This window comes from Mustelus asterias, chromosome 7 (assembly GCF_964213995.1).
Source record: "Mustelus asterias chromosome 7, sMusAst1.hap1.1, whole genome shotgun sequence".
Classification (NCBI taxonomy): Eukaryota; Metazoa; Chordata; class Chondrichthyes; order Carcharhiniformes; family Triakidae; genus Mustelus; species Mustelus asterias.
In genome coordinates this window covers 124,163,806-124,184,822 of record NC_135807.1, presented here as the reverse complement: position 1 = coordinate 124,184,822, position 21,017 = coordinate 124,163,806, and the positions used below count along the sequence as shown (strand labels likewise).

General features: G+C 53.8%; 1 protein-coding gene across 2 annotated transcripts in view; it reads right to left on the bottom strand.

The window, feature by feature from the left end:
• The window catches only part of LOC144495926 (arf-GAP with SH3 domain, ANK repeat and PH domain-containing protein 1-like), a 274,726-nt gene that overhangs the window by 242,173 nt on the left and 11,536 nt on the right, over nucleotides 1–21,017 (bottom strand). For both annotated transcript variants that reach the window (XM_078216746.1, XM_078216747.1), the window contains exon 3: nucleotides 6,328–6,454. In XM_078216746.1, coding sequence (XP_078072872.1) covers nucleotides 6,328–6,454 — 127 coding nt within the window. The remainder of the gene's footprint in view (nucleotides 1–6,327; nucleotides 6,455–21,017) is intronic.

Below are 21,017 nucleotides of genomic sequence, written 5' to 3'. Positions count from 1 at the left end.
CAGTGGGGATCGGGGCAGGGAGGGAGGGAGGGACCAGTGGGGATCGGGGCAGGGAGGGAGGGAGGGACCAGTGGGGATCGGGGCAGGGAGGGAGGGAGGGACCAGTGGGGATCGGGGCAAGGAGGGAGGGAGGGACCAGTGGGGATCGGGGCCGGGAGGGAGGGACCAGTGGGGATCGGGGCCGGGAGGGAGGGACCAGTGGGGATCGGGGCCGGGAGGGAGGGAGGGACCAGTGGGGATCGGGGCCGGGAGGGAGGGAGGGACCAGTGGGGATCGGGGCCGGGAGGGAGGGAGGGACCAGTGGGGATCGGGGCTGGGAGGGAGGGAGGGAGGGAGGGAGGGAGGGACCAGTGGGGATCGGGGCCGGGAGGGAGGGGGGGCCGGGAGGGAGGGGGGGCCGGGAGGGAGGGGGGGAGGGCCGGGAGGGAGGGAGGGGGGGCCGGGAGGGAGGGGGGGCCGGGAGGGAGGGGGGACCGGGAGGGAGGGACCAGTGGGGATCGGGGCCGGGAGGGAGGGAGGGACCAGTGGGGATCAGGGCCGGGAGGGAGGGAGGGACCAGTGGGGATCGGGGCCGGGAGGGAGGGAGGGACCAGTGGGGATCGGGGCCGGGAGGGAGGGAGGGACCAGTGGGGATCGGGGCCGGGAGGGAGGGAGGGAGGGAGGGACCAGTGGGGATCGGGGCCGGGAGGGAGGGAGGGACCAGTGGGGATCGGGGGCCGGGAGGGAGGGAGGGACCAGTGGGGATCGGGGCCGGGAGGGACCAGTGGGGATCGGGGCCGGGAGGGACCAGTGGGGATCGGGGCCGGGAGGGACCAGTGGGGATCGGGGCCGGGAGGGAGGGAGGGACCAGTGGGGATCGGGGCCGGGAGGGAGGGAGGGAGGGACCCAGTGGGGATCGGGGCCGGGAGGGAGGGAGGGAGGAACCAGTGGGGATCGGGGCCGGGAGGGAGGGAGGGACCAGTGGGGATCGGGGCCGGGAGGGAGGGAGGGACCAGTGGGGACCGGGGCCGGGAGGGACCAGTGGGGATCGGGGCCGGGAGGGACCAGTGGGGATCGGGGCCGGGAGGGAGGGAGGGAGGGAGGGAGGGAGGGACCAGTGGGGATCGGGGCCGGGAGGGAGGGAGGGAGGGCCGGGAGGGCCGGGAGGGAGGGAGGGAGGGGGGGCCGGGAGGGAGGGAGGGGGGGCCGGGAGGGAGGGAGGGAGGGAGGGGGGGCAGAGAGGGAGGGAGGGAGGGAGGGGGGGCCGGGAGGGAGGGAGGGGGGGCCGGGAGGGAGGGAGGGGGGGCCGGGAGGGAGGGAGGGGGGGCCGGGGAGGGAGGGAGGGGGGGCCGGGAGGGAGGGAGGGGGGGCCGGGAGGGAGGGAGGGGGGGCCGGGAGGGAGGGAGGGGGGGCCGGGAGGGAGGGAGGGGGGCCGGGAGGGAGGGAGGGGGGGCCGGGAGGGAGGGAGGGGGGGCCGGGAGGGAGGGAGGGGGGGCCGGAGGGAGGGAGGGGGGGCCGGGAGGGAGGGAGGGGGGCCGGGAGGGAGGGAGGGAGGGAGGGGGGGCCGGGAGGGGGGGCCGGGAGGGAGGGAGGGAGGGAGGGGGGGCCGGGAGGGAGGGGGGGCCGGGAGGGAGTGAGGGGGGGCCGGGAGGGAGGGAGGGGGGGCCGGGAGGGAGGGAGGGGGGGCCGGGAGGGAGGGAGGGAGGGAGGGAGGGGGGGCCGGGAGGGAGGGAGGGGGGGGGGGCCGGGAGGGAGGGAGGGAGGGGGGGTCGGGAGGGAGGGAGGGGGGGCCGGGAAGGAGGGAGGGGGGGCCGGGAGGGAGGGAGGGAGGGAGGGGAGGGAGGGGGGGCCGGGAGGGAGGGAGGGAGGGGGGGCCGGGAGGGAGGGAGGGAGGGGGGCCGGGAGGGAGGGAGGGAGGGGGGGCCGGGAGGGAGGGAGGGAGGGGGGGCCGGGAGGGAGGGAGGGAGGGGGGGGCCGGGAGGGAGGGAGGGAGGGGGGGCCGGGAGGGAGGGAGGGGGGGCCGGGAAGGAGGGAGGGGGGGCCGGGAAGGAGGGAGGGGGGGCCGGGAAGGAGGGAGGGAGGGGGGGCCGGGAGGGAGGGAGGGAGGGAGGGAGGGAGGGAGGGGGGCCGGGAGGGAGGGAGGGGGGGGGGCCGGGAGGGAGGGAGGGGGGGGGGGCCGGGAGGGAGGGAGGGGGGGCCGGGAGGGAGGGAGGGGGGGCCGGGAGGGAGGGAGGGGGGGCCGGGAGGGAGGGAGGGGGGGGGGGCCGGGAGGGAGGGAGGGGGGGGGGCCGGGAGGGAGGGAGGGGGGGGGGCCGGGAGGGAGGGAGGGGGGGGGGGCCGGGAGGGAGGGAGGGGGGGGGGCCGGGAGGGAGGGAGGGGGGGGGGGCCGGGAGGGAGGGAGGGGGGGGGGGCCGGGAGGGAGGGAGGGGGGGGGGGCCGGGAGGGAGGGAGGGGGGGCCGGGAGGGAGGGGGGCCGGGAGGGAGGGAGGGAGGGGGGGCCGGGAGGGAGGGAGGGAGGGGGGGCCGGGAGGGAGGGAGGGAGGGAGGGGGGGCCGGGAGGGAGGGAGGGACCAGTGGGGATCGGGGCCGGGAGGGAGGGAGGGAGGGACCAGTGGGGATCGGGGCCGGGAGGGAGGGAGGGAGGGAGGGAGGGAGGGAGGGAGGGAGGGAGGGAGGGGGGGCCGGGAGGGAGGGAGGGAGGGGGGGCCGGGAGGGAGGGAGGGAGGGGGGGCCGGGAGGGAGGGAGGGAGGGGGGGCCGGGAGGGAGGGAGGGAGGGGGGGCCGGGAGGGAGGGAGGGAGGGAGGGGGGGCCGAGAGGGAGGGACCAGTGGGGATCGGGGCCGGGAGGGAGGGAGGGACCAGTGGGGATCGGGGCCGGGAGGGAGGGAGGGAGGGACCAGTGGGGATCGGGGCCGGGAGGGAGGGAGGGAGGGACCAGTGGGGATCGGGGCCGGGAGGGAGGGAGGGACCAGTGGGGATCGGGGCCGGGAGGGAGGGAGGGACCAGTGGGGATCGGGGCCGGGAGGGAGGGAGGGACCAGTGGGGATCGGGGCCGGGAGGGAGGGACCAGTGGGGATCGGGGCCGGGAAGGAGGGAGGGAGGGACCAGTGGGGATCGGGGCCGGGAGGGAGGGACCAGTGGGGATCGGGGCCGGGAGGGAGGGAGGGAGGGACCAGTGGGGATCGGGGCCGGGAGGGAGGGACCAGTGGGGATCGGGGCCGGGAGGGAGGGAGGGAGGGAGGGACCAGTGGGGATCGGGGCCGGGAGGGAGGGAGGGACCAGTGGGGATCGGGGCCGGGAGGGAGGGAGGGACCAGTGGGGATCGGGGCCGGGAGGGAGGTAGGGAGGGAGGGACCAGTGGGGATCGGGGCTGGGAGGGAGGGAGGGAGGGAGGGACCAGTGGGGATCGGGGCCGGGAGGGAGGGAGGGAGGGAGGGAGGGAGGGAGGGAGGGAGGGACCAGTGGGGATCGGGGCCGGGAGGGAGGGAGGGACCAGTGGGGATCAGGGCCGGGAGGGAGGGACCAGTGGGGATCGGGGCCGGGAGGGAGGGAGGGACCAGTGGGGATCGGGGCCGGGAGGGAGGGAGGGAGGGACCAGTGGGGATCGGGGCCGGGAGGGAGGGAGGGACCAGTGGGGATCGGGGCCGGGAGGGAGGGAGGGAGGGACCAGTGGGGATCGGGGCCGGGAGGGAGGGAGGGAGGGAGGGAGGGAGGGAGGGAGGGAGGAGGGAGGGAGGGAGGGAGGGAGGGACCAGTGGGGATCGGGGCCGGGAGGGAGGGAGGGAGGGAGGGAGGGAGGGAGGGAGGGAGGGAGGGAGGGACCAGTGGGGATCGGGGCCGGGAGGGAGGGAGGGAGGGAGGGACCAGTGGGGATCGGGGCCGGGAGGGAGGGAGGGAGGGACCAGTGGGGATCGGGGCCGGGAGGGAGGGAGGGAGGGACCAGTGGGGATCGGGGCCGGGAGGGAGGGAGGGAGGGACCAGTGGGGATCGGGGCCGGGAGGGAGGGAGGGACCAGTGGGGATCGGGGCCGGGAGGGAGGGAGGGAGGGACCAGTGGGGATCGGGGCCGGGAGGGAGGGAGGGAGGGACCAGTGGGGATCGGGGCCGGGAGGGAGGGAGGGACCAGTGGGGATCGGGGCCGAGAGGGAGGGAGGGAGGGAGGGAGGGAGGGAGGGAGGGAGGGAGGGAGGGAGGGAGGGAGGGAGGGAGGGAGGGAGGGAGGGAGGGAGGGAGGGAGGGAGGGACCAGTGGGGATCGGGGCCGGGAGGGAGGGAGGGAGGGAGGGACCAGTGGGGCACGGGGCAGGGAGGGAGGGGACCAGTGGGGCACGGGGCAGGGAGGGAGGGGACCAGTGGGGCACGGGGCAGGGAGGGAGGGGACCAGTGGGGCACGGGGCAGGGAGGGAGGGGACCAGTGGGGCACGGGGCAGGGAGGGAGGGGACCAGTGGGGCACGGGGCAGGGAGGGAGGGGACCAGTGGGGCACGGGGCAGGGAGGGAGGGGACCAGTGGGGCACGGGGCAGGGAGGGTGGGGACCAGTGGGGCACGGGGCAGGGAGGGAGGGGACCAGTGGGGCACGGGGCAGGGAGGGAGGGGACCAGTGGGGCACGGGGCAGGGAGGGAGGGGACCAGTGGGGCACGGGGCAGGGAGGGAGGGGACCAGTGGGGCACGGGGCAGGGAGGGAGGGGACCAGTGGGGCACGGGGCAGGGAGGGAGGGGACCAGTGGGGCACGGGGCAGGGAGGGAGGGGACCAGTGGGGCACGGGGCAGGGAGGGAGGGGACCAGTGGGGCACGGGGCAGGGAGGGAGGGGACCAGTGGGGCACGGGGCAGGGAGGGAGGGGACCAGTGGGGCACGGGGCAGGGAGGGAGGGGAGGGAGGGAGGGGACCAGTGGGGCACGGGGCAGGGAGGGAGGGGACCAGTGGGGCCACCTGAGGGGGCCCAGGGAGGGAGGGGACCAGTGGGGCACGGGGGCAGGGAGGGAGGGGACCAGTGGGGCCCGGGGCAGGGAGGGAGGGGACCAGTGGGGCACGGGGCAGGGAGGGAGGGGACCAGTGGGGCACGGGGCAGGGAGGGAGGGGACCAGTGGGGCACGGGGCAGGGAGGGAGGGGGACCAGTGGGGCACGGGGCAGGGAGGGAGGGACCAGTGGGGCACGGGGCAGGGAGGGAGGGACCAGTGGGGACGGGGCAGGAGGAGGGACAGTGGGGCACGGGGCAGGGAGGGAGGGGACCAGTGGGGCACGGGGCAGGGAGGGAGGGACCAGTGGGCCCGGGGCAGGGAGGGAGGGGACCAGTGGGGCAGGGAGGAGGGGACCAGTGGGGCACGGGAGGGAGGGGACCAAGGGGCACCAGTGGGGCACGGGGCAGGGAGGGAGGGGACCAGTGGGGCACGGGGCAGGGAGGGGACCAGTGGGGCACGGGGCAGGGAGGGGACCAGTGGGGCACGGGGCAGGGAGGAGGGGACCAGTGGGGCACGGGGCAGGGAGGGAGGGGACCAGTGGGGCACGGGGCAGGGAGGGAGGGGACCAGTGGGGCACGGGGCAGGGAGGGAGGGGACCAGTGGGGCACGGGGCAGGGAGGGAGGGGACCAGTGGGGCACGGGGCAGGGAGGGGAGGGACCAGTGGGGCACGGGGCAGGGAGGGAGGGGAGGGGACCAGTGGGGCACGGGGCAGGGAGGGAGGGGACCAGGGGGCACGGGGCAGGGAGGGAGGGGACCAGTGGGGCAGGAGGGAGGGGACCAGTGGGGCACGGAGGGAGGGGACCAGTGGGGCACGGGGCAGGGAGGGAGGGACCAGTGGGGGCACGGGGCAGGGAGGGAGGGACCAGTGGGGCACGGGGCAGGGAGGGAGGGGACCAGTGGGGAAATCAATGGATCCGGGGAGGAATGAATAGTGAAGGATCAAGTCAGGGAGGGATCTGGAGGAATCATTGCTGGGAGGGATCGGTGGGGATCGAGAGCCAGAGGGATCAGTAGGGAGGGAGTGTATTTGCCTCGGTCTGACTGGGCGGGTAGGGGGGTGGATTGCTGAGCAACACTGCCAGAGAGATGCAACAACTACCCCATCCAGCAGCTGTCTGGCCAGCACCGCCTGGCAAAGGTCACTCCCGAATCTTAAATTATGCAAGAAAATACGCAGACTTAGACACAAGAGGATCTAAATGTAAGCTGCGCATTGGGAGGGGGAGACAGAGAGAAGCTCCGGGCGGTGTGTGATCGATGGCTGCCTGCCTGCCTGCCTTTCTCTGGCGTTCCCCCGCCCCCCGGTGCCCCGCTCTCTCTCTCTCTTCCTTCCTGTCCCGAGTGGGGTTTTTTTCTGCCCGCTGTTTTTATTGTTTGCTGCCTTACCTCCTCGAGCAGGGTGGCCGTGTTCCTGCAGTTGAGCAGTTTGGTGGTGAAGCTGGACGTGGTCGGCGAGTTGTAATCTTCCGTCGTCTCCGCGATAAACTCCGACACGGAGATTTGATCGGGCATCCTTCACGGAGGTATGGTGGTGGTCCAGCCAGGTGGTGATGTTGATGGATGGAGTGTTTTTCACATGAAGAAAGAAGGTGGCCGGTGGGTGAGGCGGCGGGGGAGGGGGGGGGGGGAAGAGAGAAACAATACGACAGCAGATTAATCGGGGGTGCTATCACGGACGCTCCGAGGCGGCGGCGGCAACGGCAGCAGCCGGGCTCCTTCGCGCTCGCGCTCTCCTCCGCGCACGCGCGTCCTGCGGCTCCGGCTCGCGCTCGGCAGTCGGTTCGTTTTTGTCCAGGGGGCTCGCGCACGCTGGCAGTTGGCCGCTCGCGCTCCCACTCGCCCCGCCTCTCCTCTTGCGCCAGCCCCGCCCCCTCCGGCCCTGCTCTCCCTCTCGCCCCGCCCCCTCCGGCAGCGCTCGCGCTCCCACTCGCCCCGCCTCTCCTCTTGCGCCAGCCCCGCCCCCCCTCCGGCCTTGCTCTCCCTCCCGCCCCTTCTCCTGACGCTCCGAAAACTGTCGGTCACATGGCCAAACAAGGAAGTGTTCTGCGCCTGCGTGGTCAGGGACAGCACCTTCCTGATTTACTTTCAGCAGAGTGGCTGTTTATAGAGTCAGAGAGAAACAGGCCCTTCAGCCCAACCTGGCCCTGCTGACCATGTTTCCCAAACTGAACTGGTCTCATTTGCCTGCGTTTGACCCATACGCCTCTAAACCTTTCCCATCCATGCACCTGTCCAAATGTCTTTTAAATTTTGTCACTGTACCCCCCCCCCCCTTCTCTTCCCCATCACGTTCCCTTGCATCTCATCCTGAATCTACCCAACCTAAACTGGTCGTTTCCCAATCACTTAGGGATATGTTTGTTTTCTCAAACAACTTATATTCCCCATAATCAGAAATATCACCTTTTCACCAAATCAAGATCAATGGGGGAGGGATTGGCTAGAGAGTGCGATCAGATTGCATTCTGTGCTCAAAGTCATCGACCTGAAACATTATCTCAGTTTCTCTCTTCACAGACGCTCCCCTGACCTGCTGAGTATTTCCAGCATTTTCTGTTTTTATTTCAGATTTCCAGCGTCTCCTTTTCTGGTCAGGATTGGATCTTTTTGGTGCGTGGTGTAAAATCATTGAAAACTTTAATAATTAATACCTGCTCATTGTTAGACGCAGTAACATGCAGGACAAATAGTTGACTCTTATGGAATAATCCACTTCATGGACTGGCTCACTGTTTCATAGAGTAGAATCCCTAGTGCCATTCTGCCGATCGAGTCTGCACTGACTCTCTGACAGAGCATTCCACCCAGGCCCTGTTCCCGCAACCCTAACTATTTATCCCACTAATCCCCCTAAGCTACATCTTGGGACACTCGGGGCAATTTTGCATGACTAATCCCATAACCTGCACATTTTTGGACTGCGGGAGGAAACCGGAACACCCGGAAGAAACTCACACCAACATGGGAAGAACATGCAAATTCTGCACAGTCACCCAAGGCTGGGATTTAACCCGAGTCCCTGGAGCTGTGAGGCAGCAGTGCTAATAACTCTGTCACCGTGGTGCCTATGATGTTACTTTAAATGGAGGGAAGCTGCCTTATGTTCAATTTTTATTCTCAGTTGCTCAAACCATTCGGTGCTTAAAAAAAAATAACAGTGTAGAGGATACAAAATTTGGAAGTATTGTGAACCATGAGGAGGATAGTATAAAACTTAAAAGGGGCATATACTGGACTGGGCGGACAAGTGGCAGATGAAATAAATGCTTGATCGCCAGCACAGACACATTGGGCCATAGGGTCTCTTGGTGCTATGAAACTCTGTGATTCTACAAAATTTAATGCAGAGTAGTATGAAGTGATTCATTTTGATAGTAAGAACGCAGAGAGACAATCTAAAGTGAAGGGTACAATTCTGGAGGGACTGTAGCAGCAGAGCAGGATGACCAACTGTGCCTTACTTTATGGGATTTGTCTCGTTTTTGTGCCCATTTTCCTGTGCCACAGGTTGCGTGGTGCTGGGGTGATGTTTGTCCAATAATTAGGAACTTCATGTTTCATGCATGCACAGTACTCCCTCCTCTGTTTGCATGTTCTGACAACCCTGGCAAAACCCCCGTCCACCCTGCTCTCACAGCTCTGGCAGCATCTACCAACCCACACCCACTTGTACGGACCCTCACGGCAAAGGCTGTCCCTTTATTTCTCCTGTGAGCATTGGTCACCCTGGAACAGAGGGACCCAGCCTTATCCACGCATAAATCATTGAAGGCAGTAGAACGGGTTGAGAGAGTAACTAATAAAGCATAGGGCATCCTGGGCTTTATCAATGGAGACTTTCAACCTTTACACCATTTAACTAAAGCTGTTTGTTGTGGTAATTCATATACAAAATACATCTGCGCAAGACAGCTGCAAAATTTGTTTCAAAATGTGAAACAACCTCACAAGCAAACTTGCTGGCTCTTCATTGGGTGCAGATAGCCAAACCTTAAGGACCTCAGGTCTTGCCATTATCTATTCGACTGCAGAGTACTGTGCATCAGGATGGTACAACTCATCCCATCCTAGTCTTATACATATCCAGCTCAACACAGCTATGCATATCATCTCAGATACCCTCCGATCAACTCAACTGCCCTGGCTCCCAGTCCTGAGCAACATCCCACCCCCTCACGTAAAGGAGCGAGATTGCAACGTGAACACTCTTGGAGAACTTTCACATCAACCCAAGCCTGTTGCCACACAAGGACCTTACCAATCCACCTGCTCGCCTCCCATCACACCAGCTTATATGACTAAGGCCACCGTTCCAAGAAATAACAGCAGAGTTCCTGTGGCAGCAGGAATGGAACAAACAAGGCACCATTAAAAACCATTTCCTTATCACAGATTTCACAACCCACCCCCCCGAGTTTCAACCTGTCAAGCCAACATCGGGCACTCCTCCACTGTTTCAGCACTGGCCAAAACCTTTGTGTCAGCAAATCGGCCCAAGTGGGGCCTTGCAGGGGACACAGACTGCAGTTGTGGTGCACCTCAGTCAATAACTCACATCATTAAAGACAAAATTCAGTGGAGGACTCAGAGAGCTCTATTTAGCCACTGCAGAAGCTATTGCCTGGCTTGGTGATTACTGCACCCTGTAAAAAAAAAACCTGCTGTGTCTCTCTCTTTCAGCTTCTCTTACACATTTTCGCTTTCTGTCACTCTCTTGGTTCCCATTTTCCTGCACTCAGGTTTGTGTTCATCAATATAGTCTATCTTGGAGACTCTTTGTCATTACATTTTTCTTACATCTTTTTTGGCCCTTTCTCTGCTCCATTTATTGTCAATATTTTCTGTGCTGTTTTTTCAGCCTTTTATTTCCCATGCTCCAAAATGTGCACACCAGTGATTCATCTCCATCCAAATTAACTGATCCCTGCACCCTCTTCCCAGTATAGTCTGGTACCTGCCCACTCTTCTTAATTTTTCCACATTCAAGGATATAATCAACTTCCCCTGCCAAACTTCAATGGTGTATCAGGCCATTCCCCTTAAATTCCCTAAAAGATTTGTGAATTTATTCATGAGCTGTGGGCGTCACTGGCTGGGCCGGCATTTATTGCTCATCCCTAATTGCCCTTGAACTGAGTGGCCATTCCAGAGGGCATTTAAGAGTCAACCACATGGCTGTGGATCTGGAGTCACGTGTAAGTAAGGATGGCCGATTTCCTTCCCTCAAGGGCATACTGAACCAGCTGGATTTTTATGACAATCGACAATGGTTTCATGGTCATCTTTTGACTTTCTAATGTCTTTTATTGAATTCAAATTTCACCATCTGTCTAGGTTGTTTCTGGATTACTAGTTCAGTGACAATACCACTACGCCACCACTCCCCCTATATGTCTGAACCCCTGCTTTTCCATCTATTCCTAGTGGTGATTGCACAACTGACCCTCATTTGTTTTTGTAAACAGGTTGTTTGGAACATTTCTCATGTAAACGTCAGAGTGATAAGTCTTTTGCTCCACTTATTATGGAACCATGAGCCTGGAATTTAACTAATTAAAAACGCATTTGCTTACATGGACTTAAGACTGGGTTCACGGTATCTGCCTCCTTACTCTATTTAGCATGCCGGAAGCTCCATATGATCTGCTGACATTCTATCAGTCTGCAATTGCAGCACCTATGCATCATTACCAAGAGCTAATTTGAAGTATGTCATTAAAAGAAAAGCTGCAGCCAATATGCTACCAAAGTGGACTCAGCAATATTGGAAACCTTATCTCTCATGCAAGCTGTTAATGATTCTTCTAGAATCTCTCTCACTTTACAGCTTCCAAAACAACGTGGATGTTTCTTGTGCGTTTGAATGCTCCCTATTACTCACCCTTCTCACCTACACTGTCAAGGACATCTTGTCTCCCTTCAGGGGGACTGAATATCCTTTCACACATACCACAAATTCTGCTCTCTCCCGCTCCTGAAATGTGATTTGTTTTTCACTTCTCTTTATTGTTCCCTTTTGCTATTATGCATGGAGTATATTTCTCTCTGGATTTGAGTCTATCTCTCGCTCTCTCTTAATATTTTTAATTAATTTGAAATTCATGAATGAGAATCTTTTGCAATCTGATTCTTGTCAGGTTAACATCCTTTATTGCATCTCACATTGATTTACCATCATTTTGTTTTTGCTGTTCAAGCAACATGTTCTGAAAGATAATATTAAACCTGGACACACACTATCTGGGTACCAAGGAGAACTTTATAATTGAAAATCATCATTTATCATCTTTAATGCAAAGAAAACGTCTTTAAAAAGTACCTTGATGTTGGTATTGGGGGGTGACCTATAATTATTTTTGTTTCTATGAAATATGATAGCTGTTTAATTAAAAATAAAAAAAACAAAAAGGATATGATTGCACTAAAACAGGCACTGAGGCTATTTTAAAAGACGCTGCCAGTTAGATAGAAATTTTAGCTAAGAGGAAAGATTGGATAGCCTGGGGTTGTTTTCATTGGCACAAAACAGCTTAGTATGGCTCCTGCTCTGACCAAGACCGCAAGAAACATGCAAACTCTGTTGTGTCATGTTGTGGATGTAGCCCAGTCCATCACACAAACCGACCTCCCATCCATTGACTCCGTCTACACTTCCTGCTGTCTCTGAAAAGCAGCCAGAATAATCAAGGACCCTCACGCACTCCTGACATACTCTCTTCCATCAGGAAAAAGATACAAAAGTCTGAGAACATGTACCAAACGAAATCTTCCCTGCTACCATCAGATTTGTGAATGGTCCTATCACACATTAAGTTGATCTATCTCTACATCCTAATAGGAACTGCAATGCTATATTCTGCACCCTTTCCTTTCCTTCTCCCCTACGTAGAATTTTCTAGAAAGTGTAGAAGGGGGCTATTCGGCCCATCGAGTCTGCACCGACCACAATCCCACCCAGATCCTATCCCCATAACCCCATGCATTTACTCCAGCTAGTCCCCCGACACTAAGAGGCAATTCAGCACGGCCAATTCACCTAACCCACACATCTTTGGACTGTGGGAGGAAACCGGAGTACCCGGAGGAAACCCAGCGGGAACGTGCAGACTCCACACAGACAGTGACTCAAGCCGGGAATCGAACCCGGGTCCCTGGCTCTGTGAGGCAGTGCTAACCACTGTGACACCGTGCCGCCCCGAACTCTATGTACTCTATGAACGGTATGTTTTGTCTGTCTAGTGCACAAAAAACAATACTTTTCACTGTCTCCCAATACAGGTGACAATAATAAATCAAATCAAATCAAAAGAGGCTAAAGGGAGATTTAACTGAAGTGAATAGAAAGTTGAGGAGCCTAATTAGAGTGGATATAAAGGACCTAATTCCCTGAGAAGAGAGGGATCAGTAACCAAGAAACGTATATTTTTAATTGGCAAATGGATTAGCGGGTGTTGAAGAGAAATGGTATCATTCAGGGGGTGATGGACCTCACTGCCTTAGTGAGTGGAAGACGCAGAAACCCTCATCATATTTTGAAAATACCATTCTTGAATATGCGCATTAAGTGCTATAATCCACAGACCAAGAGCTGGAAATAAGATCATAAGAAATAAGAGCAGGAATAAGACATTTGGCCCATTGAGGCTGCCCAACACCCAATAAAATCATGACTGATCTGATTTTGGCCTCAAGTCTATTTTCCTGCCACCACCTCGCCCTCCACACCCCCCCCCCCCCCCTTCCCCCAACCCACCCCTATAACTCTTCACTCCCTTGTGAGATTAGACTGGATAACTCCTTTTCAGGCAACACAGCCTTGATGGTGAGATATTAAATGAGTATATTTTGCCCCTATATTCACGATGTACAAAGACAATATGGATGCAGGAAGCAGGGAGGGAGATTGTCATTTAATTGAACACATTAGCATTGAGAGCGAGGAGGTTTAGGGGTTTTAGCGGGCTGAAAAATGGATAAGTCCCCAGGCCCAGATAAGATACATCCTAAACTTTGATGCTAACTTTCAAATCCTCTCTGGCCACAGGTGAGGTGTCAGAGGACTGGAGGACAGCTAGTGTGGTACCATTATTCAAGAAGGGAAGTAGGGGGAGTAAAGAGCAATTATAGGCCAGTGAGTCTAACATCAGTGTCAGGGAAATTATTGGAAAAAATTCTGAGGGACAGAATTGATCTCCACTTGGAGAAGCAAGGATTACTCACGGACAGTCAGCATGGTTTTGTCAAGAGGGGATCATGTCTAACAAATTTAATTGAATTTTTCAAGGTGGTGACTAGGTGTGTAGATAAGGGCAGTGGAGTTGATGTTGTCTACATGGACTTCAGTAAAGCTTTTGACAAGGTTCCTCATGGGCGACTGATCAAGAAGGTAAAAGCCCATGGGATCCAGGGTGATTTGGCAAATTGTATCCAAAATTGGCTGAGTAGCAGGAGGCAGAGGCTAACGATCGAAAGTTGTTTTTGTGACTGGAAGCCTGTATCTAGTGGTGCACTGCAGGGATCAATGCTAGGTCCCCTTGCTGTTTGTAGTGTACATTAATGATTCAGATGTAAACGTGAAGGGGGGGGGTATGATCAGTAAGTTCGCAGATGACACAAAAATTGGTGGTGTGGTAAATAGCGAAGAGGAAAGCCTTAGATTACAGGGTGATATAGATGGACTGGTCAGATGGGAAGAATAGTAGCAAATGGAATTTAACCCCAAAATGTGGGAGGTGATGGATTTTTGGGGGGACTAACAGGGCAAAGGAATGCACAATGAATGGTAGGATGCTAGGAAGTACAGAGGACCGGAGGGACCTAGGGGTACATGTCCAAAGATCCCTGAAGGCAGCAGGACAAGTAGATAAGGTGGTTAAGAAAGCATATGGGATACTTATCTTTATTTGCCAAAGCATAGAATATAAGAGTAGTGAGGTTATGATGGAGCTGTATAAAGCACTCGTTAGGCCACAGCTAGAGTACTGTGTGCAGTTCTGGTCGCCAAACTATAGGAAGGATGTGATTGCATGAGAGAGAGTGCAGGGGAGATTCACCAGGATGTCGCCTGGGCTGGAGCTTTTCAGCTGCAAAGAGAGGCTGGGGTTGGTCTCGTTAGAGTCGTGAAGGCTGAGGGGGAGTCTGATTGAGATGTACAAAATTATAAGGGACATAGATAGGGTGGATAGGAATAAACTTTTCCCCTTATTCGAGGGGTCAATAACCAGGGGGCATATATTTAAGATGAGGAGCAGGAGATTTAGAGGAGATTTGAGGAAAAACTTTTTCACCCAGAGGGTGGTGGGAATCTGGAACTGCCTGAAAGTGTGGTAAAGGTGGGAACCCTCACAACATTTAAAAAGCATTTAGATGAACACTTGAAACTCCATAGCATACAAGGTTATGGATCAAATGCTGGAAAATGGGGTTAGAATAGATAGGTGCTTGATGGCCGGCGCAAACAAAATGGGCCAAAGGGCCTCTTGCTATGCTGTAAAACTTTTATGACTCAATGGGCTGAATGGCCTCCTTTTGCACAACAAATGTTCTATTTCTCTAAATGTGGCATATTCTGCATATTATTTCAAGCTGGAAGTAATTTGGCCCCGACTGGACTTGTCAACGTTCCAGGATTGGCCTGGAGGCTCCAGGAATTGAAGATCAATCTGCTGTGTGCAACCCTGGAGAAAAATTATCGGGACATTGAAAAGATTATTTGTTTGTCATTTGCTTTGAATATTTATGTTACCAGATAGAAATATTGAAAATTGGAGGGGTGGGGGGAAAACGGGTGTTTAGTTGCCAATCAGGCATCATCCAATTGGAGAATTCATCTTTTTTTTGCATTGGCGTAGTAGAATAGAATAGAATAGAATCCTACAGTGCAGAAGGAGGCCATTCGACCCATCAAGTCTGCACCGACCACAATCCCACCCAGGCCCTATTCCCATAACACCACATATTCATCCTGCTAATCCCCCTGACACTAAGGGTCAATTTAGCATGGCCAATCAACCTAACCTGCACATCTTTGGACTGTGGAAGGAAACTGGAGCACCCAGAGGAAACCCACACTAACACGACGAGAAGGTGCAAACTCCACACAGTCAGTGACCTGAGGCCAGAATTGAACCGGATTCCCTGGCGCTGTGTGGCAGCAGTGTGTCGCCGTAGGCAAACAACTTAGGGTTGTATGCCACAAGGATGGATGTCTTGGCCGACTACTGAGGGCAAGTTATGTGATGAAGCCTCCAGGAATACATTTAATCACAATTGGCAACCCTAGTGCTGACTATTTTAGAAAACAAAAATCAATTTTTAAAAGACGTGGCGACAAAAACTTTAACTCACTTCCATGGGTTCCATTTTTGAAAAAACTGTTCTATTTTGAAACAGACGTTTTATTTGCTTCACCTCCTGCACCATGTCATGCTACATAAATACAATTAACATTAAATAGATATACCAGCAGTAAATTTCAGCATTGCCACAAAATAGCGATTCAATCAATTTATGCAATCAACTCCATTTCTCACCACAGTTAAAATATATTTACTGGAAAACTAAAGCCAGATGAGATGAATGAATCAGAGGGAATTGTTTATAGCGATTCTGCACTGTTGCCTCTGCTGAAGAGGCAAGTTTGATGATGCATCTATAGAAACTTAAGAGGGAAAGAAAAGGAAATGGTAGGCTTTCTCCCCCGAAACAGCAAACTGTCCGATAGAAGAGAAAGCTTTGGGATCAGACTAATAAAGATTATGATGAAAGAATTAAACATAAAATTAATAAATCTGATGGAAACTGTGTATTGTGAATGATGAAATATGCAGTTGAAACATTTTGGCTTGCCATTGAGGAAGTTGGTCCACATTCACTTCTTTGCTTTATTTTTACTCTAATTTCTTTTAAGATGGACACACTTTCAATTTCCATTATTTCCTGAAATCTTGCCATCTTTGCATGTACCACAAGATATTTTCTCTGTGCATCTCTTTTTCTTTTTCTCTCCAACAAACTGTCCAACAAAATGAATATATTTGTAAAATGAAAGATAAAAATTGAACAGAAGAAGTATTTTGAAAAAAAAATTATGGGAGAGACAGATAGGCTTTTTCCACCACCACAGGGAAGACAAATTATTCCATTAATATTTTTTATCTGTTATTGTAAATATAGAGGTTTTGTTGCATTTGGCTTAAAGTAAAAAAGTAAATTTTATTTATTAGTCAAAATAGGTTTACATTAACACTGCAATGAAGTCACTGAAAATCCCCTAGTCGCCACACTCCATCGCCTGTTCAGGTGCACTGAGGGAGAATTTAGCATAGCCAATGCACCTAACCAGCACATCTTTCAGACTGTGGGAGAAAACCACACAGACACGGGGAGAACGTGCAGATTCCGCACAGATAGTCACTAAATCCAGGAATCGAACCTGAGTCCCTGGCACTGTGAGGCAGCAGTGCTAACCACTGTGCCGCCGTTTTATTACAGATCTAAGGATTGAAACTGCAAACATACACTCTCCCTGCTTTCATTTTCACGCCACTATAATCGGCTGCATAACCACAAATGTTAGCAGCGATGAGCAAATGTTGCTGCCACCCTTTCTGCATTGTTCAGCCCCTCTGCTTCTGTTCGCACACTGTTCAGTGATTTCGACATCTCTATGCTGCTCCAAAGCTTACCCAGCAACTGGTGTTACTTGCCAAGTGTTGAGAGAGCTAACTTTGTTTGGAACCACTGCTGCATGCAACTTCCTCAAAGGTGAGATTCTCATTGCGAGTGAATCAACAAGAGGGTGAGCACTATAATTTACAGATCTGCTCTTTCAAGTGATTCTGTACTATAAATAATCCAAATAAATTTGAATAACCAAATAAAATGCCCAAGTGTTTCTGGCTAATACAGAAGGTACCGCCAGATCTTTTCCTCAAAAATACAAACCAGAATTTTTCTCTTAAGGGTTTTCAGCAGGACTTAATTTTCTGGTAGACACCACATGGACAGCAGCAGTTCAAGAAGGTAGTGCACCACCACCTGCTCCAGGGCAGTTAAGTCTATTTATTCATGTCACCTGTGGGCTTACATTATCACTACAATTAAGTTACTGGCCAGAATTTTACCGGCTCACCCGCCACGGGAATCGAAGCGGGCGAGGGGCGGAGCATGGGACGTTCCACTGACCCCAGGTGGGGTTTTGTGACGAGCGAGTACGTAAAATCCCACCCACTGTGAAAATCCCCTCCGCCACACTCCGGAGCCTGTTTGGGTGCACTGAGGGAGAATTTAGCATGGCCAATGCATCCTAACCAGCACGTCTTTCGGACTTTGGGAAGAAACCGGAGCACCCGGAGGAAACCCATGCAGACACGGGGAGAATCAGCAGGCTCCACACAGACAGTGACCCAAGCCAGGAATCGAACCTGGGTCCCTGACGCTGTGAGGCAGCAATGCTGACCGTTGTGCCACTGTGTCGCCTGGGATGGTCAATAAATGCTGGCCTCACCAACGATGCCCACATCCCAAGAGTGAATAACGAAAAATACTCGGAAAATGAAACGGCAAAAATTAATTACCTTAATTGTCAGTGCTTTCTGCACATTGACTCATTAATAAAGGTCAACAAAAGATAAGCTAACGAACAACACCGAAGGAATGCAGACATTTTTGATAAAGTGCAAATGGTGTAGGTTTAATTTCGTACCAAATATCTGCAACAAAACTGCAGCAGCTTTCTATACAACTGCCAGAAGCTGATTTATTTACATGGGAAAATTCTTAATAAATGTAAAAAGAAGCAAACTATCTTCTTTTTCTTTATGGCTGTGGGATAGAGCCATATAGAGAATATGAAGGTGCATATTTTTTGAACTACCAAGGATTTCCCAAGGGCGAACATATGAACTAAAATATACTGGCAGTGCATGCAGCTGATTCAATACATTGGATCTTATTTCATGCCACTTAAGATGTGCCATAGCAAAGGGAGCAACAAAATGTTGTCATGGTTCTGGAGCCTACAGTCAAAAGTGGTTTGTGTCTCGGACGTACACAACCAGAGTGTGTAATCATCCCTGCCCAAGCATTGTGTTCAGCACCTTTTTTTTCAGACTTCATAGTTTCTGCTGTTGCAAATCCACAACCTCTGAGCTGATGACAATGTAGCACTGAAAGCCACCAAGGAGCCATTCACTGACCACTTCATCATTACAAGTGATAGGAACTACCTGAAGGGGAAGGCCTGGTCAGCAAATTCTGAGGGGACGGCAGTCAATATGCTATTACATCAAACAGATTGTTTCATAGACAGAGAAGCCAAATGATTGTTCACCAAATTCAGTTCCAAATTTCTTATCATTTCAATATTATAAATGTAATAACTACACATAACTTCTAGTCATATTCTAGGACCATATATAAAGGATTTAAAATATTAGCTGACTCATTCAGCCACCATTTGAAAATTAATCACAGTTGCATATAGAGCAATGGGAAAATATAATCATAACTCTATGTTCACCTCTTACCCAGGTCACAAAATAGGGAGACGTTGGCATTGTGGTAATGTCACAGGACTGGTAATCCAGAGGCCTAGGCTAATGTCCTGCGACATGGGTTCAAATCCCACTACGGCAGGTGGTGGAACTCGAATTCAGTTAATAATCTGGAAGTGAGAAGCTAGATTCAGTAACGGTGACCATGAAACCACTGCTGATTGTTGTTAAAACAAAACATCTGGTTCACTAATGTCCTTTAGGGAAGGAAATCTGCCGTCCTTATTTGATCTGGCCTACATGTGACTCCAGACCCACAGCAATGCGATTGACTCTTAAGTGCTTTCTGAAATGGTGTAGCAAGCCACTGGGTTCAGGGACAATTAGGGATGGGCAACAAATGCTGGACTTGCTCGTGACACCCACCTCCCATGACAGAATACATTTAAAAATAAAATAAATTTTGGTTGCACGTTCTCTCTCTGGATCTTTATTTTATCCCCTTACAGTTTTTTATGTTTGTCTACCTCATTTACATTTATCCTTCCTCTCTCCAACACAAACACAAATTTTTTTCTTTGTATCTAACTACTCTTTTCACATATAACAACAATAGAAACTTGTATTTATATAGACCTTAAATGTCATGAATTTCCCAAGCTGTTTCATAGGAGCATTATAAAGTAAAATTTGACATTGAGCCACACTGTGTTTATTAGGGCAGATGACCAAAGGGGTAGGTTTTAAGGTATGTTTTAAAGGAAATAAAGAGAGGCAGAGAGGTGTAGGAAGGATATTTCGGAACTTGGGATCTTGGCAGCTGAAAGCATGGTTGACATTGGAGGAGCAATGAAAATTGAGGAAGGGGAGGCGCAGAATTGAGTGGGACAGGGGGTGCAGAAATCTCAGTGCAGTCCACAGCTGGAGGAGATTACAGAGATGAGGGGAGGTGAGGATTTGGAGGGACTTGAAAACTAAGATGGGATTTTAAAATCAAACCATTGCAAAAACAGGAACCAAAGTAGGTCAGCGCGCACAAGAGGTGATTGGTGAGCAGGGCTCAGTGAGAGTAAGGGCATGGGCAGCAGAGTTTTGAAATACCTCAAATTTATGGAGAATAGAATGTGGGAGGCCAGCCAAGTGTTTGTCAGAATAGTCAAGTCTAAAGGCAACAAAGGTAAGATGGGGTTTTCATCAGCAAAATGAGCTGAGGCAAAGGTGGAGGTAGGCAATATAATCCCAATCGATGCACTTCAAATACAGCCAGGAAGGACAAGAAGAAACAGCATGAAAGGATTAATAATGATCTCGACTCTCACTAGATTGAAGAACTCCATGAAGTCAGAAAATCCTTCATACATTAGAACAATTAAACTGAAACTAAGCTCAACAGAAAACGTCAGGTCAAACAAACAGCAGTTTTCATGAAATATGCAACCAGTGTTAAGAAGTTGTGAACAATTGCACACCCACGCATCCTGTAAAATGTTTCTGTGGAAACTTTTTGGTGAGGAAGGAAATTTTAACTAAAAATATCTGATGAAACATCAGTGGGTTCTGACAGTAGCATTCTGTATTCCTTTGACTGTTTTAGCAAAGATTTACTTGTTAATATTTTTTTCACCATTGGAGGAATTTCTCTTATGACATCAACACAATTTGTAACTTGTTTTTACAGTTCTTCATCATTGATTCTTTTTCTTTATATTTTCTTATAGTGATTCATTGATAACAAGCTCGTTGAGCACTCCTGAGATGGACTGCATAAAGTACGTGTTTTTATTATCATTCATATTTGATATTTTGGCATAATAAAGAGTACTATAATTGAATAATACATTCATATAATTAGAATACACAGAATGATATACCATAGATGTCAGGATATAAGTTGACATTTGAAGCCTGGAAAACTTCCTCGAAAAACAGGAGTCAACTTATACAAAGAACAATACAGCACAGGAACAGGCCCTTCGGCCCACCAAGCCTGTGCTGATACGCGGTTTCTATCCTTCTGTTCGCCTCCCATTCATGTGTCTATCAAGATACGTCTCGAATGTTGCTAACATGCCTGATTCCTCCACTGGCAGTGCGCTCCAGGCACCCACCACCCTCTTTACCCGCACGTCTCTCTTAAACTTACCCTCTCTCACCACACACACCACGTCAACAACCATCTCCCCCAACCACCTAAAATACAGCAGAGCCAGACCATCACCCTGTTTTCCTCTTTCCCCCCCCCCACCCCACAACCCCCACTTCCCCCCCCCCCCCCCTCCCCCTCACAAGGGTACCCTCCATTTACCACCCTGCACAAGAAAAAGCTAACAGGAGTAAGAATATATAAGAAAATGGAGAAGGCCCAGGAGACAAGAAGACAGCAAGCCAAAATATAAGGGCAAGGCATCACAAGGGGCAACAAGGGTTGGATGTGAGCCAAAAGAAAAGTGGCAGAGCACGAAGAAAAGGGGACATGTCCTCTCTCCGTCCGACCCCAAAAACCTAAACTTACCCCCTCTCACCTTAAACCTGTGCCCTTGTAGTTGACCTTTCCACCCAGGGAAAAGCCTCTGACTATCC